The sequence below is a fragment of the Phyllobates terribilis genome, unplaced genomic scaffold, assembly GCF_046119375.1.
Source record: "Phyllobates terribilis strain yellow unplaced genomic scaffold, ASM4611937v1 Scaffold_4__5_contigs__length_816908805, whole genome shotgun sequence".
NCBI classification, from domain to species: Eukaryota; Metazoa; Chordata; class Amphibia; order Anura; family Dendrobatidae; genus Phyllobates; species Phyllobates terribilis.
In genome coordinates, this window is record NW_027362764.1 from 27528824 (window position 1) to 27554696 (window position 25873).

The 25873-nt window shown below is 50.0% G+C and overlaps 1 protein-coding gene across 1 annotated transcript in view; it reads left to right on the top strand.

Moving 5' to 3' along the window:
* The window catches only part of LOC141264608 (obscurin-like), an 870641-nt gene that overhangs the window by 508411 nt on the left and 336357 nt on the right, over positions 1–25873 (top strand). The window contains exons 24-26 of the mRNA XM_073676886.1: positions 10610–10731; positions 18819–18931; positions 19007–19175. Of these exons, the coding sequence (XP_073532987.1) occupies positions 10610–10731; positions 18819–18931; positions 19007–19175 (404 nt within the window). The remainder of the gene's footprint in view (positions 1–10609; positions 10732–18818; positions 18932–19006; positions 19176–25873) is intronic.

Consider the following 25873-nt stretch of genomic DNA (forward strand, 5'->3'; position numbering starts at 1 on the left):
AGCCAACTTTTCATAATGTCCCCACATCCAGCCTCTCATATTGTCCCCACATTCAGCCGCTTTTGTAATTACCATACAGCCAGACCATCTTAATATCCCCACATCCAGCCCCTCAATGTCCCCACATCCAGCCTCTCACAATGTCCCCACAGCCAGCCCCTCATAATGTCCCCACAGCCAGACCCTCAATGTACCCACATCCTGCCCCTCAATGTCCCACATCCAGCCCCTCAATGTCCCCACATCCAGCCTCTCACAATTGTCCCCACAGTCAGCCCCCCATAATGTCCCCACAGCCAGCCCCTCATAATGTCCCACAGCCAGCCCCTCAATGTCCCCACATCCAGCCTCTCACAATGTCCCCACAACCAGCCCCTCATAATGTCCCCACATCCAGCCTCACAATGTCCCCACATCTAGCCCCTCAATGTCCCCACAGCCTGCCTCTCATAATGTCCCCACAACCAGCCCCTCATAATGTCCCCACATCCAGCCCCTCATAATGTCCCCACATCCAGCCTCTCACAATGTCCCCACAGCCAGCCCCTCATAATGTCCCCACAGCCAACTTTTCATAATGTTCCCACATCCAGCATCTCATATTGTCCCGACATTCAGCCGCTTTTGTTATTACCATACAGCCAGACCATCTTAATATCCCCACATCCAGCCCCTCAATGTCCTTACATCCAGCCCCTCAATGTCCGCACATCCAGCCTCTCGCAATGTCCCCACAGCCAGCCCCTCATAATGTCCCCACAGTCAGCCCCTCAATGTCCCCACATCCTGCCCCTCAATGTCCCACATCCAGCCCCTCAATGTCCCCACATCCAGCCTCTCACAACTGTCCCCACAGTCAGCCCCTCATAATGTTCCCACAGCCAGCCCCTCAATGTCCCCACATCCAGCCTCTCACAATGTCCCCACAACCAGCCCCTCATAATGTCCCCACATCCAACCTCACAATGTCCCCACATCCAACTTTTCATAATGTCCCCACATCCAGCCTCTCATATTGTCCCCACATTCAGTCGCTTTTGTAATTACCATACAGCCAGACCATCTTAATGTCCCCACAGCCAGCCTCTCATAATGTCCCCACATCCAGCCCCTCAATCTCTACACATCCAGCCCCTCAATCTCTACACATCCAGCCCCTCAATCTCTACACATCCAGCCCCTCAATGTCCCCACATCCAGCCCCTCAATGTCCCCACATCCAGACCCTCAATGTCCCCACATCCAGCCCCTCAATGTCCCCACATCCAGCCTCTCACAATTTTCCCCACAACCAGCCCCTCATAATGTCCCCACATCCAGCCTCACAATGTCCCCACATCTAGCCCCTCAATGTCCCCACAGCCAGCCTCTCATAATGTCCCCACAATCACCCCCTCATAATGTCCCCACATCCAGCCTCTCACAATGTCCCCACAGCCAGCCCCTCATAATGTCCCCACATCCAGCCTCTCACAATGTCCCCACAGCCAGCCCCTCATAATGTCCCCACATCCAGCCTCTCACAATATCCCCACAGCCAGCCCCTCATAATGTCCCCACAGCCAACTTTTCATAATGTCCCCACATCCAGCCTCTCATATTGTCCCCACATTCAGTCGCTTTTGTAATTACCATACAGCCAGACCATCTTAATGTCCCCACAACCAGCCCCTCAATGTCCCCACATCCAGCTCCTCAATGTTCCCACATCCAGCCCCTCAATGTCCCCACATCCAGCCTGTCACAATTTTCCCCACAGCCAGCCCCTCACAATGTCCCCACAGCCAGCCCCTCAATGTCCCCACATCCTGCCCCTCAATGTCCCACATCCAGCCCCTCAATGTCCCCACATCCAGCCTCTGACAATTGTCCCCACATTCAGCCGCTTTTGTAATTACCATACAGCCAGACCATCTTAATGTCCCCACATCCTGCCCCTCAATGTCCCACATCCAGCCCCTCAATGTCCCCACATCCAGCCCCTCAATGTCCCCACATCCAGCCTCTCACAATGTTCCCACATCCAGCCTCTCACAATGTCCCCACAGCCAGCCCCTCATAATGTTCCCAAGGCCAGCCCCTCATAATGTCCCCACATCCAGCCCCTCAATCTCTACACATCCAGCCCCTCAATGTCCCCACATCCAGACCCGCAATGTCCCCACATCCAGCCCCTCAATGTTCCCACAGCCAGCCCCTCATAATGTCCCCACAGCCATCCTCTCATAATGTCCCCACATCCAGCCTCTCACAATATCCCCACAGCTATCCCCTCACAATGTCTCCACAACCAGCCCCTCACAATGTCCCCACATCCAGCCCCTCAATCTCTACACATCCAGCCCCTCAATGTCCCAACATGCAGACCCACAATGTCCCCACATCCAGCCCCTCAATGTTCCCACAGCCAGCCCCTCATAATGTCCCCATAGCCATCCTCTCATAATGTCCCCACATCCAGCCTCTCACAATATCCCCACAGCCAGCCCCTCTCAATGTCCCCACAGCCAGCCTCTCATAATGTCCCCTCAACCAGCCCCTCATAATGTCCCCACATCCAGCCTCCCACAATGTCCCCACATCCAGCCTCTCACAATGTCCCCACATCCAGCCTCTCACAATGTCCTCACATCCAGCCTCTCACAATGTTCCCACATCCAGCCTCTCACAGCGTCCCCACATCCAGCCTCTCACAATGTCCCCACATCCAGCCCCTCATAATGTTCCCACAGCCAGCCCCTCAATGTCCCCACTGCCAGCCCCTCAATGTCCCACATCCAGCCCCTCAATGTCCCCACATCCAGCCTCTCACAATTGTCCCCACAGTCAGCCCCTCATAATGTTCCCACAGCCAGCCTCTCAATGTCAACACGTCCAGCCTCTCACAATGTCCCCACAGCCAGCCCCTCATAATGTCCCCACAGCCAGCCCCTCATAATGTCCCCACAGCCAGCCCCTCATAAGATCCCCACAACCAGCCCCTCATAATGTCCCCACATCCAACCTCTCACAATGTCCCCACAACTAGCCCCTCACAATGTCCCCACATCCAGCCTCTCATAATGTCCCTACGGCCAGCCGTTCATAATGTCCCCAAGGCCAGCCCCTCATAATGTCCGCACAGCCAACTACTCATAATGTCCCCTAATCCAGGCTCCCTGTACACCACGGTGGCCGTCTCCTCTTCTTTCCTGTACAGCAGTGGACTCTGTGATTTAGTGTCGGGAATTTAGATCCCAAATGTCACAGAGACCACCTGCTGTGATCTTTGGAGCAAACAGCTCTTTGCTGCCTCCTATCATCCGGACAATTACACGATTGGCCGACGATCAACCAAGGAGACAGCATGCTGTTCTCACTAATTAGTTATCGGAAAGCTACCAGTGAGCGTTTGGCATATACACCTCCGGATTCCAAAGCTTGGAGTATGTGTATATACCCCCGTACGATCACTGCTAACGCCACGATAACACCAGAAGGATTAATAGCTGCCACCACCAATCCGGGGCGAGGTACGATTATAGAACAAAAGAAACAGAACTATTACATTTTATATTTAATCCAAAGAGAGGCAGTGTTTATGAAAAAATATACAAAAGATTTTACAAAGGGGACAAAACAATACAGCATATACAGTTACACAAAATAAAAGGGATTAACAGAAGAATTTACTATACCTATCGCAGACAATTCAGTTTAGCCGAAGGAGAACACTTCAATTGGCCGTTACTTAAACGTGGTCCCTGCATACACGAAAGATGTATCTCTCAGCACAAACGCGGATCATAATTCGGCTTGATCTTTTATCAGCCCCCTGAATCCAACCCACACACTCCCCCTTGATGACCTCACACGGGCCAGGTTGTGGGCTGGTCTCAGCCCTTCAGGATTTTATGAAATCCTCAACTTACGCAATAATTCCTTGCTGGATGATAGCAGAAGTTGGAGAATAATGCCATATTTTCCTTCGGGATTTTATCTTTACTTAGAGATCAAACATGACCCAGCTGCCGTCAATTATCTTTTCTCTGTTGATTTACGGCTCATCGGCTGGGCTTACAGATATGAAAAAATATGCATGTTGTTCCCCAATTAGCCCTGCCACTAAAATTATATGTCTCATCACCATCGGATTTATAGAAATTCCCCTATTCTATATTTTCTTTCGGTGCCTCAGCATCCAGCCAATATGTGAGGATGAAAGGAATCTGCTCATGGGAAGGACAATAGCTATGCTAAAGAGTATGAGACATTCTCTTTGATCCTTAACAAGTGATTTCCTATCTATTCAATGTGTAATCTTTATCTATATTCAATACACATCCTTCAATTCATTTAGTTTTAGGATACTGTTTGGCTATTTTCACACTCTCTGCGCTCCTCACATCAATGCTCAATATGCAGTTTTCCACAGCTCCTAAACCCGCTCCATACAAGCTCATTTCTATGGTGTCATGGTGTGAAAAGGAGTTAATTTCACTTGTCTGTTCCTAAACTTGGAAAGACAAATGGAAGTCTCTTACACAGATGTGAAAGAGCCCTTATAGATTTAGTAGATGTGCCCCAAACATATGAATGTTTTTACACATCACAATGCTCTATGTACATACACACATCTTACAAAAATACATACAATTCCAGATATACAGACATGCGCACAAAAAGGCCAACAGCAATACATAGATACATCACCAGAATCACCATCAGTACATGGTACATCAATTGTAATGTCAGGTCAGCGCCATATACATTTGTATCATATGAACCTAAAACTCCCAATATGTCCTTAATAATGGTAAGGAGATGCTGGAGATGTTGTTATCAGCCATCATCACACTGCGGACCATACAAGAACCACAGTACTGATGAGACACAGTCAGTATCACAAATAAACATTTATATCCAGGTACCTTATAGGTGACATCTTCTCTGATTTAGTTGTTCTCTTTCTTTTCTTCATCTTGTCCAGACACCATGATGACTTTTCACATCCACAACTTTTCGGTGCAGACTTCCATCTTCTCTTGTCTTCTGCAGCACATCTCAACATGGCTCCCTTAAAAATAGCAACATGATTATAATGCTGCTGAATAAAAAGATCTGCCTTATGTTGTGTCCCTGAATAAATAATTTCCCTCACTGTGTTCCCTGCACATATGGTACATGGGCTCCACACTGCCCTCTATTTTCCATACTGGGCCCCCTCTTCACACTGTCCTATCACACTGTGTCCCCCGAATACTGCCCAGTCTCTTTACTGAGCCCTCTCATCATCACACTCCCACTCCTCATCATACTGTCCCCTCCTTGCTGTGGCCTAACACTGTCCCCCCATGCTGCCCCCTGTCTATACCACCCCCCCCACACTACCCAGTCTCTATTCTGTGCCGCCTCAAACTTTTCTCTCCCCATACTGTCTCCACACACAATTCCCCTCAATAGTCTCCTCACACCCCACCCCCCCTTCTCCATACTGTCTCCTCACACATTCCTCCCTGCTCCTCATACTGTTACCTCACTCCAGTGGAGTGCTTATCACACTAGCGTTCTTCGTGCGTATGTGGCCCCGGAGAGTGATGTCAGCGGCGTGATCAGACATGTATGCACACAGACACTGTGAAGGATCAGCTCTCAGGTAGACACTGGGGCACACAAAGGGGTCCCATTTGTTGGTTCAAAACAAGCGTGCGGTTTATTAAATGTCCATAAACCATCCAGCTTGCAAACAAAAACATCCTTTCCCAGCACAAAATGAAAAAACATAAAGCAAATAGTCCATACAGTAACACTCGGGTCTGTGTCCAGCTTGTTAGTCCTTAGCAAAGCCAAACAACACTGGAGGTCTGCACACCTCCACACACACACTCTGAATGAGACAGCTGGTCTCCTTTTAATCTGCCATACCACGCCTCAGGGTGGGGATATGTGAGCTGCCAGTCCCACACATCTGACTGCTCATAAACCCTGCCCTGACACGCCATATTAAGTCTCTCAGCACTATACGTGTTGGGGCCTGCTTTTACAGGCTTACATCACCGAGGCTACCAACCTCGATGATGCATATCTTCCCTCGAGGACCTGTTCGGCGGCCATCTTACATACCCTCCCTCTGCCCAAAGCAGGGGGGCTTGGTGGCACCATATGCCAACAAACCGTGGACACTGGACAGAAAATCAGCATTGCGATGTAGCATCCCGGACCTGTGCTCTACATGTAAGCTAAAATCTTCAAGTGCTAGGAACCACCTGGTGACTCGGGCATTGTTCCCCTTCTTCTCTCACATCCACCTCAGCGGGGCATGGTCTGGCACTTCATGGCCAAACACTCCTTCACGATGGAGTAGTTTTTCTTACGGGGAGACAGTTTCTGACTTAGGCACATTATGGAGTGCTCTTCCCCGTTCACCTCCTGTGACAAGACAATACCCAGGCCAACATCTGACGCGTCCACAAACTCCTTGAAGAAGTCCGGGGCCACCAATAACGGCTGTTTACATAGGGCTAGCTTCCTGGATGGCTGTCTCAGTTTCTGGAGACCACTTAGCCATAGCCGACTCTGTCCCTTTAAGAAAGTCAGTCAGAGGGGCGGTTATCATAGTGAAGTTAGGGATAAATTGGCAGTAGTAGCCCACGATACCTAGGAACGCTCTGAACTGCTTCTTTGAGAGTGGCTGTAGCCACTTCTGGATTGCGTCAACCTTATTCACTTGGGGTTTGATCTTGCCCCTGCCGATGACGTAGCCCAAGTACTTGGCTTTTTCCATCCCCATGGCACATTTCTATGGGTTGATGGAAAACTCTGCCTTCCTTAAATCATCAAATATCGCCAGTACTTTGTTTAGATGGCTTCCCTAATGCTGGCTGAAGATCATGATGGCATCCAGGTAGATCGCTGCAAACTTCTCCTGGGGAGCTAGGATTCGGTCCATGGCTTTCTGGAAGCTGGCTGGAGCTGCTTTCAACCCAAATGGCATCCTGACATATTGGAAACAACCATCTGGCATTGAAAAGGCCATCTTCTCCAATGCATCTTTGGCTAGAGGAATCTGCTAATAACCTTTTGTGAGGTCCAGAGTGGTAATATACCTGGCTGGCCCTAGCCTCTCAATGAGCTCGTCGACACAGGGCATTGGATTTGTGTCAAATTCCGAGACTTCATTCAGATTCCGGTAGTCATTTCAGAACCACCATTCCCTATATGGTTTAGGCACCAAGACTATGGGACTGGACCAGCCGCTCTTGGACTCTTTAATAACTCCATGGTTTAACATCCGCTTCTCTTCCTTCGAGATTAGCTCTTGGCGAGCTTCTGGAATCCTATATGGCTGCAAATTCACCCAAACATGAGGGTCCATGAGGATTTCATGCTCCGCGACTTGAGTACAACCCGGCCATTCTGAAAACAGGTCTCTGTTCCAATGAAGCTATTTTCGGCACTGCTTTTCTGGGCACTAGACAACGTCTCTGTCACCTTGACATCATTCTCATTATCTTCGGACTTAGCCACCAAACATGCAGCTTTCACGGGCTCTCTATCTCACCATGACTTGAGCAGATTGTCTTGGTACACCTAATAGGGCTTCCTTCTCCTTGGTTGGTGAACCTTATAGTTGACCTCGCTGAAGTGTCTTTCCTTTGCGGACCGGTTGTACACCGTCGCCTGCGCCTCTTGCACCTGGAGGAGGTGTTCTGTCATGATGGGCATCGCTTTATCAATCCTTTCTTGCATTTGAGCGACATGCTCGATCACACTCCTCTAAGGGGTAGCCTCTGCTTCCCAGGTCTCCTTTGCTATATCCAGGAGGCCATGGGGTGTCGGCAATACAAAAGCTCAAAAGGGGAAAACCCCGTAGAGGCCTGGGGAACTTCTCTGGTGGACAATAGCAGATACGGCAGTAGCCAGTCACAGTCTTAACCGTCCTTCTCTATAACCCTCTTTAGCATGGCTTTAAAGGTTTTATTAAACCTTTCTATGAGACCATCCATCTGTGGGTGGTACACCAAGGTCCTAAGTTGTTGATCTGCGGGGCTTTGTATAACTATGTCATTACTTTCAACATGAACGTCCCTTTGTTGAACTTTTTTTATCAGTCCTGTTCTGGAAAAGATATGGACAAGCTGTCGGGCTATACTCTTAGGCTGCGTGCCCACGTTGCGGATTACAAGCGTTTTTGATGCGGAATTTCCGCAGTGGAAACGCTTGTAAAACGTTTGGTAATCCGCACCCCATGGTCCCCAATGGGATTCCGCAAGTTCTATGCACATGCTGCGGATTTTTCCGGAGCGTTTATGCTGCGTTCAAAAATCCGCAGCATGTCAATTAATTTTGCGCTTCCGCAAGCGGAATTGCCTTTGTCCAATGCATAAAAAACGCAAGGCAATTCCGCATGTGGAAAACGCGCGATAAACGCGAGAAAAACGCGCGATAAACGCGTGCGGAATTCCGCATGCGTTTTTCCGGGAGAGGACTTGCAGAAATGAAGCAGAAATTTTCTGCTTAATTTCTGCAACGTGGGCACATAGCCTTAGCGGAGGAGTTTCTTAACGGTACCGCCTCTGGGTACCGTGTAGCATAACCAAGTACTACTAGGATATACTGGTGCCTTCAGGCAGACTTGATCAAGGAACCAACTAAATCCATCGCTATGCGATCAAACGGGGCCTCAAGGATGTGTAGCGGCACTAAGGGGCTACGGAAGTGAGTGACCAGGGGGAAGGTTAGTTGGCAAGTGAGACAGGACCTACAATAATTCACGATCTCTCGGTGACAGCCGGACCAGAAGATCCTCTGAAGAATCTGTGTCTGTGTCCGCACATTTCTGTGTGTAAGATGGCTGCCGGACAGGTCCTCGAGAGGAGATGTGTATCATTGAGGTTGGTAGCCTCAGTCATGTAAACCTGAAAAGCAGGCTCCAGCACATATAGGCCTGAGAGAGTTAATAGGGTGCGTCCACGGCCGGATTTACGAGCAGTCAGTAAATCTGCCTGAAGAAGGAGCCCCTGGGCACTGAAAACTTGCAAATATATATTTTGTTCTGGTTCGCCAACAAAGGTATCACTCCGTGAATACTTTTGTCATCTTTAGGCATAAGAGTACAGTACTTACATCGTTGGAAAAATTAGAAAGTTTAACCCTTCAAACTTCCTAACAACTAAAAAAAAATTGTTTAAAAAATGATGCAGATGTAAATTAGACGTGGGAAATGTTATTTATTATCTATTTGATGTGACATAACTCTCTGCCTTAATGGCATAAAAGATAAATGTTGAAAAATTGTGAAATGTTCAACATTTTTGCCATATTTTCTATATTTTCCCAAATAAACACAAAAATATCAACCTAAGTTTGGCACTATCATAAAGTACAAGGCGTCACGAAAAAAAATAGTCTTAGAATCACTGGGATGTGTGGAAGCTCCAGAGTTATTACCGCATCAAGTGACACTGGTCAGAAAGGTGGAAACAGGCTGGGGGTGAAGGGGTTAACACAGTCTTGTTACTGATGATGGTGGAGATGGATGGAGTAAGGGGTGGTTGGTGGACGGCCACCATGTCCCAACAAGGCTGCGACGTCAGCAAGGAGGTGGCGGAGTCATATACTGGGCCAGTATCATGGGGGGAGCTGGTCGCCCCTTTAGGGTCCCTGAAGATGTGAAAATGACCTCGGCAAAGTCTATAGAGTTTCTGTCTGATCACTTTCTTCCCTGGTACAAAAATAAGAAGCGCGCCGTCCGTAGCAAAATCCTCTTCATGCTGAGAATGCTCCATCTGATGCTGCTATGGGCATAGAGGAGATCAATTCATGGTGCGGCCACCACCCTCCCCTGACCTCAGCCCTATCGAGAACCTTCGGAGGGTCCTCAGCAGAAGATCTGTGAGGGTGGGGGGGCCGATCACATCAGATCAGCAGCTCTGGGGGCGATTCTGACATCCGGCAGAGAAGTTCAACCAAAAACTCTCCAAAAACTCCCAAGATGAATGGAGGAGAATTGTGGAGGCGACGTCCCAGAAGCTCCGATGTTCCGTGGACCTCGGCCGGTTAGGAGGTCTCTGATCTCCGGGAATGTGACGTCTTAATGCCGCAGACCCCGCAGACCACCGATCTCAGATCTTTACAGCCTATAAGACGTCTGGACTCTTCTTCTGCAGAAGAATTTGCTGCTTTTTGAGTTGAAATAAATCCTGTTCTCATTGGGGGATTTGTCCAAAAAATGTGATTTCTCCTGTAATGGTCGATGATTGGACATTGTACGACCTATATGCATCCAGCAAAATCAGAGAAAAAGGCATTTGCAGAATAATTTGGAACCCGGTGTAGATGAGACTGATATCAGCCTCTTCTAACGCTGCAGCGCTGATATATGAGGTTACTGTCCCTTTAAGCCCTGACGTGTAATAGTGTATAATGAGTCTGTGCACGTTGCATTATTCTGGATTTTCCGGCTGTTTCTGTTGGGGGTCCCGGCAGCATTAACCCTTCTGGTGCTGGGCTGCATTAACCCCTTGGTGTCCCTGCTGCGGCCTCCCGCTCGCACAGCAGTGTGGTAGGATGGAGCAGATGCCGCCTCAGTCCATCCCGGTATAAATAGCTGCGGCTCCTCTGTCTTCAGGCTTCAGATGGATGCGGCGCAGCGCAGGAGGGACGTCCACAGCCGCCTCTACATCCACAGCAGCAGCAGCAGCAGCAGCAAGCCGAGGAGCTACCGGCACCTGAGCCCGGAGCCGGGGGCCAGTAAGTGCGGGGAGGGGACCCTGCGAGCAGGTGACAGCTGCGTATGTACCGGAGCCGAGGAGTATGGAGGAGGGGGCATCGCATACAGGGGGCATCATATACAGGGGGCATCATATACAGGGGGCATCACATACAGGGGGCATCATATACAGGGGGCATCATATACAGGGGGCATCACATACAGGGGGCATCATATACAGGGGGCATCGCATACAGGGGGCATCATATACAGGGGGCATGACATACAGGGGGCATGACATACAGGGGGCATCATATACAGGGGGCATCGCATACAGGGGGCATCATATACAGGGGGCATCGTATACAGGGGGCATCGCATACAGGGGGCATCGCATACAGGGGGCATCATATACGGGGGCATCATATACAGGGGGCATCGTATACAGGGGGCATCGCATACAGGGGGCATCGCATACAGGGGGCATCATATACGGGGGCATCGTATACAGGGGGCATCGTATACAGGGGGCATCGTATACGGGGGCATCGTATATGGGGCATCGTATACAGGGGGCATCGTATACAGGGGGCATCGCATACAGGGGGCATCGCATACAGGGGGCATCGCATACAGGGGGCATCGTATACAGGGGGCATCGTATACAGGGGGCATCGCATACAGGGGGCATCGCATACAGGGGCATCGTATACAGGGGGCATCGCATACAGGGGGCATCGCATACAGGGGCATCGTATACAGGGGGCATCGTATACAGGGGGCATCGTATACAGGGGGCATCGCATACAGGGGGCATCGCATACAGGGGGCATCGCATACAGGGGCATCGCATACAGGGGGCATCGTATACAGGGGGCATCGTATACAGGGGGCATCGCATACAGGGGGCATCGCATACAGGGGGCATCGTATACAGGGGGCATCGCATACAGGGGGCATCGCATACAGGGGGCATCGCATACAGGGGGCATCGCATACAGGGGGCATCGCATACAGGGGGCATCGCATACAGGGGGCATCGCATACAGGGGGCATCGCATACAGGGGGCATCGTATACAGGGGCATCGCATACAGGGGGCATCGTATACAGGGGGCATCGCATACAGGGGGCATCGCATACAGGGGGCATCGTATACAGGGGCATCGCATACAGGGGGCATCGCATACAGGGGGCATCGCATACAGGGGGCATCATATATGGGGGCATCGTATACAGGGGGCATTGTGTATGGGGGGATCATATACAGGGGACATTGTATTTGTATTGTATTTCGGGGGCTTCTCTGTCCTCATCTACATCCATAGACATTAATATGGGGAAAGTATGTGCCCCCCCACATCCACCTCCGGGGGCTTCTCTGTCCTCATCTACATCCATAGACATTAATATGGAGGAAAGTATGTGCCCCCCACATCCACCTCCAGGGGCTTCTCTGTGCTCATCTACATCCATAGACATTAATATGGAGGAAAGTATGTGCCCCCCACATCCACCTCCAGGGGCTTCTCTGTCCTCATCTACATCCATAGACATTAATATGGAGAAAAGTATGTGCCCCCCACATCCACCTCCGGGGGCTTCTCTGTCCTCATCTACATCCATAGACATTAATATGGAGAAAAGTATGTGCCCCCCACATCCACCTCCAGGGGCTTCACTGTCCTCATCTACATCCATAGACATTAATATGGAGAAAAGTATGTGCCCCCCACATCCACCTCCGGGGGCTTCTCTATCCTCATCTACATCCATAGACATTAATATGGGGAAAGTATGTGCCCCCCCACATCCACCTCCGGGGGCTTCTCTGTCCTCATCTACATCCATAGACATTAATATGGAGGAAAGTATGTGCCCCCCACATCCACCTCCAGGGGCTTCTCTGTGCTCATCTACATCCATAGACATTAATATGGAGGAAAGTATGTGCCCCCCACATCCACCTCCAGGGGCTTCTCTGTGCTCATCTACATCCATAGACATTAATATGGAGGAAAGTATGTGCCCCCCACATCCACCTGCAGGGGCTTCTCTGTCCTCATCTACATCCATAGACATTAATATGGAGAAAAGTATGTGCCCCCCACATCCACCTCCAGGGGCTTCACTGTCCTCATCTACATCCATAGACATTAATATGGAGAAAGTATGTGCCCCCCACATCCACCTCCGAGGGCTTCTCTGTCCTCATCTACATCCATAGACATTAATATGGGGAAAGTATGTGCCCCCCACATCCACCTCCGGGGGCTTCTCTGTCCTCATCTGCACTGGGCACAGTCATGGGGGACAGATAAGGGTCTACTCCAAACTGTTCCTACAAAGCTGAAGCTACAGTTTTCCACAATCTTTTGTGCTGAAGATTTCCCATCACTTGAGCTGAGGGTCCGAGGCCGCCCCCTGACAACAAGCCCATAGCTTTATCCTCTTCCACCATCTGTATGTAGCATGGCGCGGGGCGATAGCACTCGTCTGTGGCGCCCAAGCCCGTTACATGAAAGTGGGGGTCCTGGCTGGGTGTGCGGATTTTTGCTGTGAGGGTCTTACGCCTGTGCAGGCCACTTGTATCCGATGTTGCAGGTTGGCCAGGACCGGATGTTTCACAGTTCAATGAGGGAGACCATCAGTCAAAAATGAACTCTTTACTGAACGGTGACTTGGTAAGGAATATATACAAGAGATATCGAGCACACAGTCTTATGGATGTTTCTTTTACGGTATGAAGCATTTTTACACAGTTTCCAGTGCTTTCCATGTCCGCTGTTTCTTCCTACTTCACCACAACCCAGCTCTAACGCTACAATCCTGATTAACAAGTCTCCTTTACTTGTTCAGCGGTTCTGTGTCCTATTTCTTCTATTACTGGTGCCCTGGATCTCCCGCTTGTGACCCTTCACTAGTCCCAGTCACTCAGTCCCGTTTAGGCCCGTTACCTTTCAGCATTACAAGCCCAAGGTCTCGTGGCTTGGCGTCCTCTCCTAGGACCTGTCTCCATAAGGCCACTATGTCTCTTTGTCACTTATCCTCCTGATCTCGTTATCCCTTCTTTTCAGTCTCCTCTCATTCAGGGTCACCTTCTAGTGCCGCACCGCTCACTTTGGACCTTTCAGTCCACTCACTTTGCTCTCCAGACCCTATCTCCCTTTCTAACAGGAAGCAGTCACTTTCTATAACATTAACCCATCTTACTATGGGCTAGTCCCAAACATTAACTCTTCTGACCTCGCTGTCTATTGCTGGGTAGAACTTCCCTACAAAACATTATCTTATAATAGTATTATATACTATACATTACACAGGTAAACATCACAATACAATACAATTCACATGACACAATATTTACAAAAGACTCAGGTCATTATTCACATTACAATACATAACGTGATTGTTTCTATTCAGGAGTAGGAACACGATAGCCACTGTCCAACACCCTTACATGTACAGCGGGCACAATGCAGACAGGGGGTAACGTCCTGGAATCACCAGACTCCTCCATCAGACGCAGATAGAGAAGTGTGATCCGTCACTGCACAGAACACGTCTCCCCCAGAGTCCAGTGGTGGCGGATTTACACCACTCCATCCGACGCTCGGCATTGTGCTGGGTGATGTACGGCTGCAGGCAGCTGCTCGGCCATGAAGCTCCCGTCTGGATCTACAGTTATGGGGTCAGCAGAGCGGTGGTGACTTTTTTGTTCTCTGCTCCTCAGCACTCGGCCCCCCGCTCTGTAACCATACGGGGTCTCCACTTCGTGGCTGAGTTGCTGCAGTTCCTTCCACTTCTCAATAATATCACTCACAGGCAATGGGGCTGGAGGTTATACACTGGGAGCAATGGGGCTGGAGGTTATACACTGGGAGCAATGGGGCTGGAGGTTATACACCGGAAGCAATGGGGCTGGAGGTTATACGCTGGGAGCAATGGGGCTGGAGGTTATACACTGGGAGCAATGGGGCTGGAGGTTATACGCTGGGAGCAATGGGGCTGGAGGTTATACACCGGAAGCAGTGGGGCTGGAGGTTATACACTGGGAGCAATGGGGCTGGAGGTTATACACTGGGAGCAATGGGGCTGGAGGTTATACACTGGGAGCAATGGGGCTGGAGGTTATACACTGGGAGCAATGGGGCTGGAGGTTATACGCTGGGAACAATGGGGCTGGAGGTTATACACCGGAAGCAGTGGGGCTGGAGGTTATACACTGGGAGCAATGGGGCTGGAGGTTATACACTGGGAGCAATGGGGCTGGAGGTTATACACTGGGAGCAATGGGGCTGGAGGTTATACACTGGAAGCAATGGGGCTGGAGGTTATACACTGGGAGCAATGGGGCTGGAGGTTATACACTGGAAGCAATGGGGCTGGAGGTTATACACTGGGAGCAATGGGGCTGGAGGTTATACACCGGGAGCGATGGGGCTGGAGGTTATACACCGGGAGCGATGGGGCTGGAGGTTATACACCGGGAGCAATGGGGCTGGAGGTTATACACTGGAAGCAATGGGGCTGGAGGTTATACACTGGGAGCAATGGGGCTGGAGGTTATACACTGGAAGCAATGGGGCTGGAGGTTATACACCGGAAGCGATGGGGCTGGAGGTTATACACTGGGAGCAATGGGGCTGGAGGTTATACACCGGGAGCGATGGGGCTGGAGGTTATACACCGGGAGCGATGGGGCTGGAGGTTATACACCGGGAGCAATGGGGCTGGAGGTTATACACTGGAAGCAATGGGGCTGTAGGTTATACACTGGGAGCAATGGGGCTGGAGGTTATACACCGGAAGCGATGGGGCTGGAGGTTATACACTGGGAGCGATGGGGCTGGAGGTTATACACTGGGAGCGATGGGGCTGGAGGTTATACACTGGGAGCGATGGGGCTGGAGGTTATACACCCGGAGCGATGGGGCTGGAGGTTATACACCGGGAGCGATGGGGCTGGAGGTTATACACTGGGAGCGATGGGGCTGGAGGTTATACACCGGGAGCGATGGGGCTGGAGGTTATACATCGGGAGCGATGGGGCTGGAGGTTATACACTGGAAGCAATGGGGCTGGAGGTTATACACCGGGAGCGATGGCGCTGGAGGTTATACACCGGAAGCAATGGGGCTGGAGGTTATACACTGGAAGCAATGGGGCTGGAGGTTATACACTGGGAGCAATGGGGCTGGAGGTTATACACTGGAAGCAATGGGGCTGGAGGTTATACACTGGAAGCAATGGGGCTGGAGGTTATACACTGGAAGCAATGGGGCTGGAGGTTATACACTGGGAGCAATGGGGCTGGAGGTTATATACTGGGAGCAATGGGGCTGGAGGTTATACACCGGAAGCAATGGGGCCAGATGAGGAACACAAATTAATTGATTGAGGCATGCAGCCCCACACTTTTCTCCATATAGAGTATGAGATGGCTATAGATACTAGATATAAAGGATGGGTAGATAATAGACAGTAGAGTGGCTTTCGCAGGCGGTAGGATCGGTTTCTAGATGTGATCAGTCAAGTCATCTCCGTGGTACATAAATTCCTCAGTGAATGTGCAGTCTCCAGCCTCTGTGCATCACCTCCTCTTGGAGTTGTTATTGTAGAGAGGTCATAGAATTATCCGTCTGTCTGATATTACGGATGGTGACGGCACAGCCACCTGCAGACTCCGGCAGAGGAGCCTCAAGGTCATTCTAAGACGCTTCAAGGTTTTTCTATGAAACAATCACTGATGATCCAGAACAGCTGATACGTAATAATATTATTATAGGCTGCAGCTAGCAAAACGGAGAACTCCCAAAGTAGAGTTGTCAGTGTGTCAGTTTCTATAGCAGCTTTGTCTGGGATAGGAATAAGGCGAACAGCAGGAAAATCCGAGCACTGTGTGTGGATGGTCAGTTGGTTGTTGGATGGTTGGTGGGTCATGGATGGTCGGTTGGTTATGGATTGTCAGTGAGTTGGATGGCTGGTGGGTTACGGATGGTCAGTTGGGTTGTTGGATGGTCCATGGGTTATGGAATGTCGGTGGCTAGTTGGATGGTCGGTTGTGTTATGGGGTGTCAGAGGAGTTATGGATGGTCAGGGTGGTTATGGATTGTTGGTTGGTTTAGAGATGGTCATGGGGTTGAAGGATGGTCAGTGGAGTTATGGATGATTGTTTATGGATGGTCAGTGGAGTTATGTATGGTCAGTGGGTTATTGATGGTTGGTGGGGATGTTGAATGGTCGGTGGAGTTGTTGGATGGTCGGTGATGTTATGCATGGTCAGTAGGTTGTTGGATGATCGGTTGGATTGTTGGATGGTCTGTTGTGTTTTGGATAGTGGGTTGTGTTTTGAATGGTTGGTGGGGTTATGGATGATCGGTGGGGTTGTGGATGGTCATTTGGTTTATGGATGATTAGTGGGGTTGTTGGATGGTCAGTGAAGTCATGGATGTTTGTGGCTTATGGATAGTTGGTGTTATGGATGAATGGTGGAGATATGGATGGTTGGTGGATTGTGCATGGTCATTGGAGATATAGATTTCGTTGGAGTTATGGATGGCCAGTGGGATATGGATGGTCAGTAGGTTATGGATTTTAGTTGGAGTTATACATGGTTGTTGGAGTTATGGATGGTCAGTGGGGTTATAATAATAGTGTAACATCCCTGGCGGCGTGCTTGCATGGTGCCCTACCTCCCACCATGCAAGACCGCAATCTTACCTGTCAGTCCATGCTGCACTCTTTGCTCCAGTACCTGCTGTGTCCATTTCTCTTGTCTGATTGCTTAGGGCGTCGGCGCGGCTTTCTGCTTGTTTCTTATAGCTACTGTGTGCACAGTCCTAATGCGTCCCCAGCCTATTGCTTTGAGTCACTAGATACTTAAACCCCCTCCTCCCTGTAGGAGGTGCCTGAGCAACACTTTCACTCAGTTTGTCTTTCGCAACTGAGTTGCCAGGTCCTGTCCTGTGTCTAGTCTGTTCTGCCACCTTGGGGGCTGAGTACCCAGGGACACTACCTGTATCTCTGACTTCTAGTCTGTTTCCGCCACCCTGGGGGCTGAGTTCACAGGCTCGTTCCTGTATCTTGTTCCCGGTTCAGTTCCTGTCTGAACAGTGTCCTAGCCCGTTACTTGTTTCTCTCTATGTCCGTGCCTTCCCTTTTCCTGCAGTGTCTGAACCTGCACCTAACTCCAACTCGTTGTCTCTGTACTTCTGTTTGTGAGTTTTGTGTCCACTGGCTACTTCATTGTAAGTACCTTGTGTGTATCTGGTTCTGCTTGTCCCCTTTCCCTGCCTCCATATCTACCTCCTGTGTTCTAACCATCTAACTGTATTTTCCAGCCTGTTCCCTGTGAACAGAGCCCTGTCCTGTCTGCCTTCACCTTCTGCTCTGCTTGTTCACCGCTCTGGCGGTTCCGCTCTGCTCCGCTTGTTTACCGCACCTGCGGTTCTGTTCTGCTCTGCTTGTTCACCGCTCCGGTGGTTCCACTCTACTGCGCTTGTTTACAGCACCTGCGGTTCTGTTCTGCTCTGCTTGTTCACCGCTTCGGCGGTTCCGCTCTGTTCCGCTTGTTTACCACACCTGCGGTTCCGCTCTGCTCCCCTTGTTCACCGCTCCGGCGGTTCCGCTCTGCTCCCCTTGTTCACCGCACCTGCGGTTTTGCTCTGCTTGCTCACCGCACCTGCGGTTTTGCTCCGCTCTGCTTGTTCACCGCACCTGCGGTTTTGCTCTGCTTTGCTTGTTCACCGCAGCTGCGGTTTTGCTCTGCTAGTCCACCGCACCTGCGGCTCTGTTCCTGTATCCCAGTCTGTACTGGTCCCTATCCAGCCTGCGTCAAGGGGTTGTTGGAAGGTCATTGGGTTGTCGGATGGTCTTTGAAGTTATGAATGGCCAGTGGGGTTGCTGGACGGTGATGGGTTCATTACTGGTCATTGGTTTATGGATGGTCGGGGTTTTTTTTGCATGATTGCTGGGGTTATGGATGGCAGGTTGTTGGATAGTTGGTTGATTTATTGATGGTTGGTGGAGTTATGCATGGGTGGAAAGAAAGATGAGATGAAATCAGGGATTTTAATAGATGGGATGGAGAGATAACTGCTTACCACTCATATGTTGACCATGTTTAGGGCCTCCGTATATGCAGGTGACCATTGAAGATGTTCACACCCACCGCGGAGAAATAGCCCAATTTGATGCTGTGATAGATGGGAGCCCTCCGCTGACAGTAGCCTGGTATAAGGTAAGACCCCACTGCCTGTAGCCTGGTATATTAGGTCTTACGCCTTCTGTACATTTACCACTTTTGTGAACTCAGGAGAACAATCTGCTGAAAGAAAGTGACCGGATCGAGACGGAGCGAGAGGAGAGGAAATATTCCCTGATCATAAGGCAGACGGAGGCTGAAGATGGCGGGGTGTACACCTGTATTGCCCGCAACTGTGCTGGAGAAGTGTCCTGCAAGGCCGAACTCGTCCTGGAAACAGGTAATTATCCCAGAAAATGAGCTGTGCCGTTATCTGTATACAGCCCCACTGCTGTCCTGCCATGGGTTACCATGCAATCTATAGAGAAAAGTACTGGACCACACATCCTAGTCAATGAATTCTGATGTCTCCTTCAGTTCTATTTTCCGTTATGTATAACATCCGGACCCTCATCCCCTGATGTATAACATCCGGACCCTCGCGTCCCCTCCGGTGTATAACATCCGGACCCTCGCGTCCCCTCCGGTGTATAACATCCGGACCCTCGCGTCCCCTCCGGTGTATAACATCCGGACCCTCGCGCCCCCTCCGGTGTATAACATCCAGCCCTTCGTCATACCATCTCCCTTTACTAACATCTGACAGAAGTTTCAGTGAAAGGAAATCTTCATCTTCATCTTCAGCACAAGAAATTGTAGACAGTTATAGATACAGCTTTGTGGGAACAGTTTGGGGAAAACCCTTATCTGTCCCCCATGACTGTGCCCAGAGCAGAGGAAGGACCGAAAAGCCCCCGGAAGTGGATGTGGGGGGCACATACTTTTCTCCATATTAATGTCTATAGATGTAGATGAGGACAGAGAAGCCCCTGGAGGTGGATGTGGGGGGCACATACTTTTCTCCATATTAATGTCTATGGATGTAGATGAGGACAGAGAAGCCCCTGGAGGTGGATGTGGGGGGCACATACTTTCTCCATATTAATGTCTATGGATGTAGATGAGGACAGAGAAGCCCCCGGAGGTGGATGTGGGGGGCACATACTTTTCTCCATATTAATGTCTATGGATGTAGATGAGGACAGAGAAGCCCCTGGAGGTGGATGTGGGGGGCACATACTTTTCTCCATATTAATGTCTATGGATGTAGATGAGGACAGAGAAGCCCCCAGGAGGTGGATGTGGGGGGCACATACTTTCCTCCATATTAATGTCTATGGATGTAGATGAGGACAGAGAAGCCCCCGGAGGTGGATGTGGGGGGCACATACTTTCCTCCATATTAATGTCTAGGGATGTAGATGAGGACAGAGAAGCCCCCGGAGGTGGATGTGGGGGGCACATACTTTCCTCCATATTAATGTCTATGGATGTAGATGAGGACAGAGAAGCCCCTGGAGGTGGATGTGGGGGGCACATACTTTCCTCCATATTAATATCTATGGATGTAGATGAGGACAGAGAAGCCCCCGGAGGTGGATGTGGGGGGCACATACTTTCTCCATATTAATGTCTATGGATGTAGATGAGGACAGAGAAGCCCCTGGAGGTGGATGTGGGGGGCACATACTTTCTCCATATTAATGTCTATGGATGTAGATGAGGACAGAGAAGCCCCTGGAGGTGGATGTGGGGGGCACATACTTTTCTCCATATTAATGTCTATGGATGTAGATGAGGACAGAGAAGCCCCCGGAGGTGGATGTGGGGGGCACATACTTTTCTCCATATTAATGTCTATGAATGTAGATGAGGACAGAGAAGCCCCCGGAGGTGGATGTGGGGGGCACATACTTTCCTCCATATTAATGTCTATGGATGTAGATGAGAACAGAGAAGCCCCCGGAGGTGGATGTGGGGGGCACATACTTTTCTCCATATTAATGTCTATGGATGTAGATGAGGACAGAGAAGCCCCCGGAGGTGGATGTGGGGGGCACATACTTTTCTCCATATTAATGTCTATGGATGTAGATGAGGACAGAGAAGCCCCCGGAGGTGGATGTGGGGGGCACATACTTTACTCCATATTAATGTCTATGGCTGTAGATGAGGACAGAGAAGCCCCCGGAGGTGGATGTGGGGGGCACATACTTTTCTTCATATTAATGTCTATGAATGTAGATGAGGACAGAGAAGCCCCCGGAGGTGGATGTGGGGGGCACATACTTTCCTCCATATTAATGTCTATGGATGTAGATGAGGACAGAGAAGCCCCCGGAGGTGGATGTGGGTGGCACATACTTTACTCCATATTAATGTCTATGGATGTAGATGAGGACAGAGAAGCCCCGGAGGTGGATGTGGGGGGCACATACTTTTCTCCATATTAATGTCTATGGATGTAGATGAGGACAGAGAAGCCCCTGGAGGTGGATGTGGGGGGCACATACTTTCTCCATATTAATGTCTATGGATGTAGATGAGGACAGAGAAGCCCCGGAGGTGGATGTGGGGGGCACATACTTTTCTCCATATTAATGTCTATGGATGTAGATGAGGACAGAGAAGCCCCTGGAGGTGGATGTGGGGGGCACATACTTTCTCCATATTAATGTCTATGGATGTAGATGAGGACAGAGAAGCCCCCGGAGGTGGATGTGGGGGGCACATGCTTTTCTCCATATTAATGTCTATGGATGTAGATGAGGACAGAGAAGCCCCCGGAGGTGTATGTGGGGGGCACATACTTTTCTCCATATTAATGTCTATGGATGTAGATGGACAGAGAAGCCCCCGGAGGTGGATGTGGGGGGCACATACTTTTCTCCATATTAATGTCTATGGATGTAGATGAGGACAGAGAAGCCCCCCGGAGGTGGATGTGGGGGGCACATACTTTTCTCCATATTAATGTCTATGGATGTAGATGAGGACAGAGAAGCCCCCCGGAGGTGGATGTGGGGGGCACATACTTTTCTCCATATTAATGTCTATGGATGAAGATGAGGACAGAGAAGCCCCCGGAGGTGGATGTGGGGGGCACATACTTTTCTCCATATTAATGTCTATGGATGTAGATGAGGACAGAGAAGCCCCCGGAGGTGGATGTGGGGGGCACATACTTTTCTCCATATTAATGTCTATGGATGTAGATGACGACAGAGAAGCCCCCGGAGGTGGATGTGGGGGGGCACATACTTTTCTCCATATTAATGTCTATGGATGTAGATGAGGACAGAGAAGCCCCCGGAGGTGGATGTGGGGGGCACATACTTTCTCCATATTAATGTCTATGGATGTAGTTGAGGACAGAGAAGCCCCCGGAGGTGGATGTGGGGGGCACATACTTTTCTCCATATTAATGTCTATGGATGTAGATGAGGACACAGAAGCCCCTGGAGGTGGATGTGGGGGGCACATACTTTTCTCCATATTAATGTCTATGGATGTAGATGAGGACAGAGAAGCCCCCGGAGGTGGATGTGGGGGGCACATACTTTTCTCCATATTAATGTCTATGGATGTAGATGAGGACAGAGAAGCCCCTGGAGGTGGATGTGGGGGGTACATACTTTTCTCCATATTAATGTCTATGGATGTAGATGAGGACAGAGAAGCCCCTGGAGGTGGATGTGGGGGGGCACATACTTTCTCCATATTATTGTCTATGGATGTAGATGAGGACAGTGAAGCCCCCGGAGGTGGATGTGGGGGGCACATACTTTCCTCCATATTATTGTCTATGGATGTAGATGAGGACAGAGAAGCCCCCGGAGGTGAATGTGGGGGGCACATACTTTCTCCATATTAATGTCTATGGATGTAGATGAGGACAGAGAAGCCCCCGGAGGTGGATGTGGGGGGCACACCCCTTTCTCCATATTAATGTCTATGGCTGTAGATAAGGACAGAGAAGCCCCTGGAGGTGGATGTGGGGGGCACATACTTTTCTCCATATTAATGTCTATGGATGTAAATGAGGACAGAGAAGCCCCCGGAGGTGGATGTGGGGGGCACATACTTTTCTCCATATTAATGTCTATGGATGTAGATGAGGACAGAGAAGCCCCTGGAGGTGGATGTGGGGGGGCACATACTTTCTCCATATTATTGTCTATGGATGTAGATGAGGACAGTGAAGCCCCCGGAGGTGGATGTGGGGGGCACATACTTTCCTCCATATTAATGTCTATGGATGTAGATGAGGACAGAGAAGCCCCCGGAGGTGGACGTGGGGGGCACATACTTTTCTCCATATTAATGTCTATGGATGTAGATGAGGACAGAGAAGCCCCCGGAGGTGGATGTGGGGGGCACACCCCTTTCTCCATATTAATGTCTATGGCTGTAGATAAGGACAGAGAAGCCCCTGGAGGTGGATGTGGGGGCACATACTTTTCTCCATATTAATGTCTATGGATGTAGATGAGGACAGAGAAGCCCCTGGAGATGGATGTGGGGGGCACATACTTTCCTCCATATTAATGTCTATGGATGTAGATGAGGACAGAGAAGCCCCCGGAGGTGGATGTGGGGGGCACATACTTTTCTCCATATTAATGTCTATGGATGTAGATGAGGACAGAGAAGCCCCTGGAGGTGGATGTGGGGGGCACATACTTTTCTCCATATTAATGTCTATGGATGTAGATGAGGACAGAGAAGCCCCCGGAGGTGGATGTGGGGGGCACATACTTTTCTCCATATTAATGTGTATGGATGTAGATGAGGACAGAGAAGCCCCCGGAGGTGGATGTGGGGGGCACATACTTTTCTCCATATTAATGTCTATGGATGTAGATGAGGACAGAGAAGCCCCCGGAGGTGGATGTGGGGGGCACATACTTTCCTCCATATTAATGTCTATGGATGTAGATGAGGACAGAGAAGCCCCCGGAGGTGGATGTGGGGGGGCACATACTTTTCTCCATATTAATGTCTATGGATGTAAATGAGGACAGAGAAGCCCCCGGAGGTGGACGTGGGGGGCACATACTTTTCTCCATATTAATGTCTATGGATGTAGATGAGGACAGAGAAGCCCCCGGAGGTGGATGTGGGGGGGCACATACTTTTCTCCATATTAATGTCTATGGATGTAAATGAGGACAGAGAAGCCCCTGGAGGTGGACGTGGGGGGCACATACTTTTCTCCATATTAATGTCTATGGATGTAGATGAGGACAGAGAAGCCCCCGGAGGTGGATGTGGGGGGCACATACTTTTCTCCATATTAATGTCTATGGATGTAGATGAGGACAGAGAAGACCCCGGAGGTGGATGTGGGGGGCACATACTTTTCTCCATATTAATGTCTATGGATGTAGATGAGGATAGATAAGCCCCCGGAGGTGGATGTGGGGGGCACATACTTTTCTCCATATTAATGTCTATGGATGTATATGAGGACAGAGAAGCCCCCGGAGGTGGATGTGGGGGGCACATACTTTTCTCCATATTAATGTCTATGGATGTAGATGAGGATAGAGAAGCCCCCGGAGGTGGATGTGGGGGGCACATACTTTTCTCCATATTAATGTCTATGGATGTATATGAGGACAGAGAAGCCCCTGGAGGTGGATGTGGGGGGCACATACTTTTCTCCATATTAATGTCTATGGATGTAGATGAGGACAGAGAAGCCCCCGGAGGTGGATGTGGGGGGCACATACTTTCTCCATATTAATGTCTATGGATGTAGATGAGGACAGAGAAGCCCCTGGAGGTGGATGTGGGGGGCACATACTTTCCTCCATATTAATGTCTATGGATGTAGATGAGGACAGAGAAGACCCCGGAGGTGGATGTGGGGGGCGCATACTTTTCTCCATATTAATGTCTATGGATGTAGATGAGGACAGAGAAGCCCCTGGAGGTGGATGTGGGGGGCACATACTTTCTCCATATTAATGTCTATGGATGTAGATGAGGACAGAGAATCCCCTGGAGGTGGATGTGGGGGGCAGATACTTTCTCCATATTAATGTCTATGGATGTAGATGAGGACAGAGAAGACCCCGGAGGTGGATGTGGGGGGCACATACTTTTCTCCATATTAATGTCTATGGATGTAGATGAGGATAGAGAAGCCCCCGGAGGTGGATGTGGGGGGCACATACTTTTCTCCATATTAATGTCTATGGATGTAGATGAGGACAGAGAAGCCCCCGGAGGTGGATGTGGGGGGCACATACTTTTCTCCATATTAATGTCTATGGATGTATATGAGGACAGAGAAGCCCCTGGAGGTGGATGTGGGGGGCACATACTTTTCTCCATATTAATGTCTATGGATGTGGATGTGGGGGGCACATACTTTCCTCCATATTAATGTCTATGGATGTAGATGAGGACAGAGAAGCCCCCGGAGGTGGATGTGGGGGGCACATACTTTCCTCCATATTAATGTCTATGGATGTAGATGAGGACAGAGAAGCCCCCGGAGGTGGATGTGGGGGGCACATACTTTTCTCCATATTAATGTCTATGGATGTAGATGAGGACAGAGAAGCCCCTGGAGGTGGATGTGGGGGGCACATACTTTCCTCCATATTAATGTCTATGGATGTAGATGAGGACAGAGAAGCCCCCGGAGGTGGATGTGGGGGGCACATACTTTCCTCCATATTAATGTCTATGGATGTAGATGAGGACAGAGAAGCCCCCGGAGGTGGATGTGGGGGGCACATACTTTTCTCCATATTAATGTCTATGGATGTAAATGAGGACAGAGAAGCCCCCGGAGGTGGATGTGGGGGGCACATACTTTTCTCCATATTAATGTCTATGGATGTAGATGAGGACAGAGAAGCCCCCGGAGGTGGATGTGGGGGGCACATACTTTCCTCCATATTAATGTCTATGGATGTAGATGAGGACAGAGAAGCCCCCGGAGGTGGATGTGGGGGGCACATACTTTCCTCCATATTAATGTCTATGGATGTAGATGAGGACAGAGAAGCCCCCGGAGGTGGATGTGGGGGGCACATACTTTTCTCCATATTAATGTCTATGGATGTAGATGAGGACAGAGAA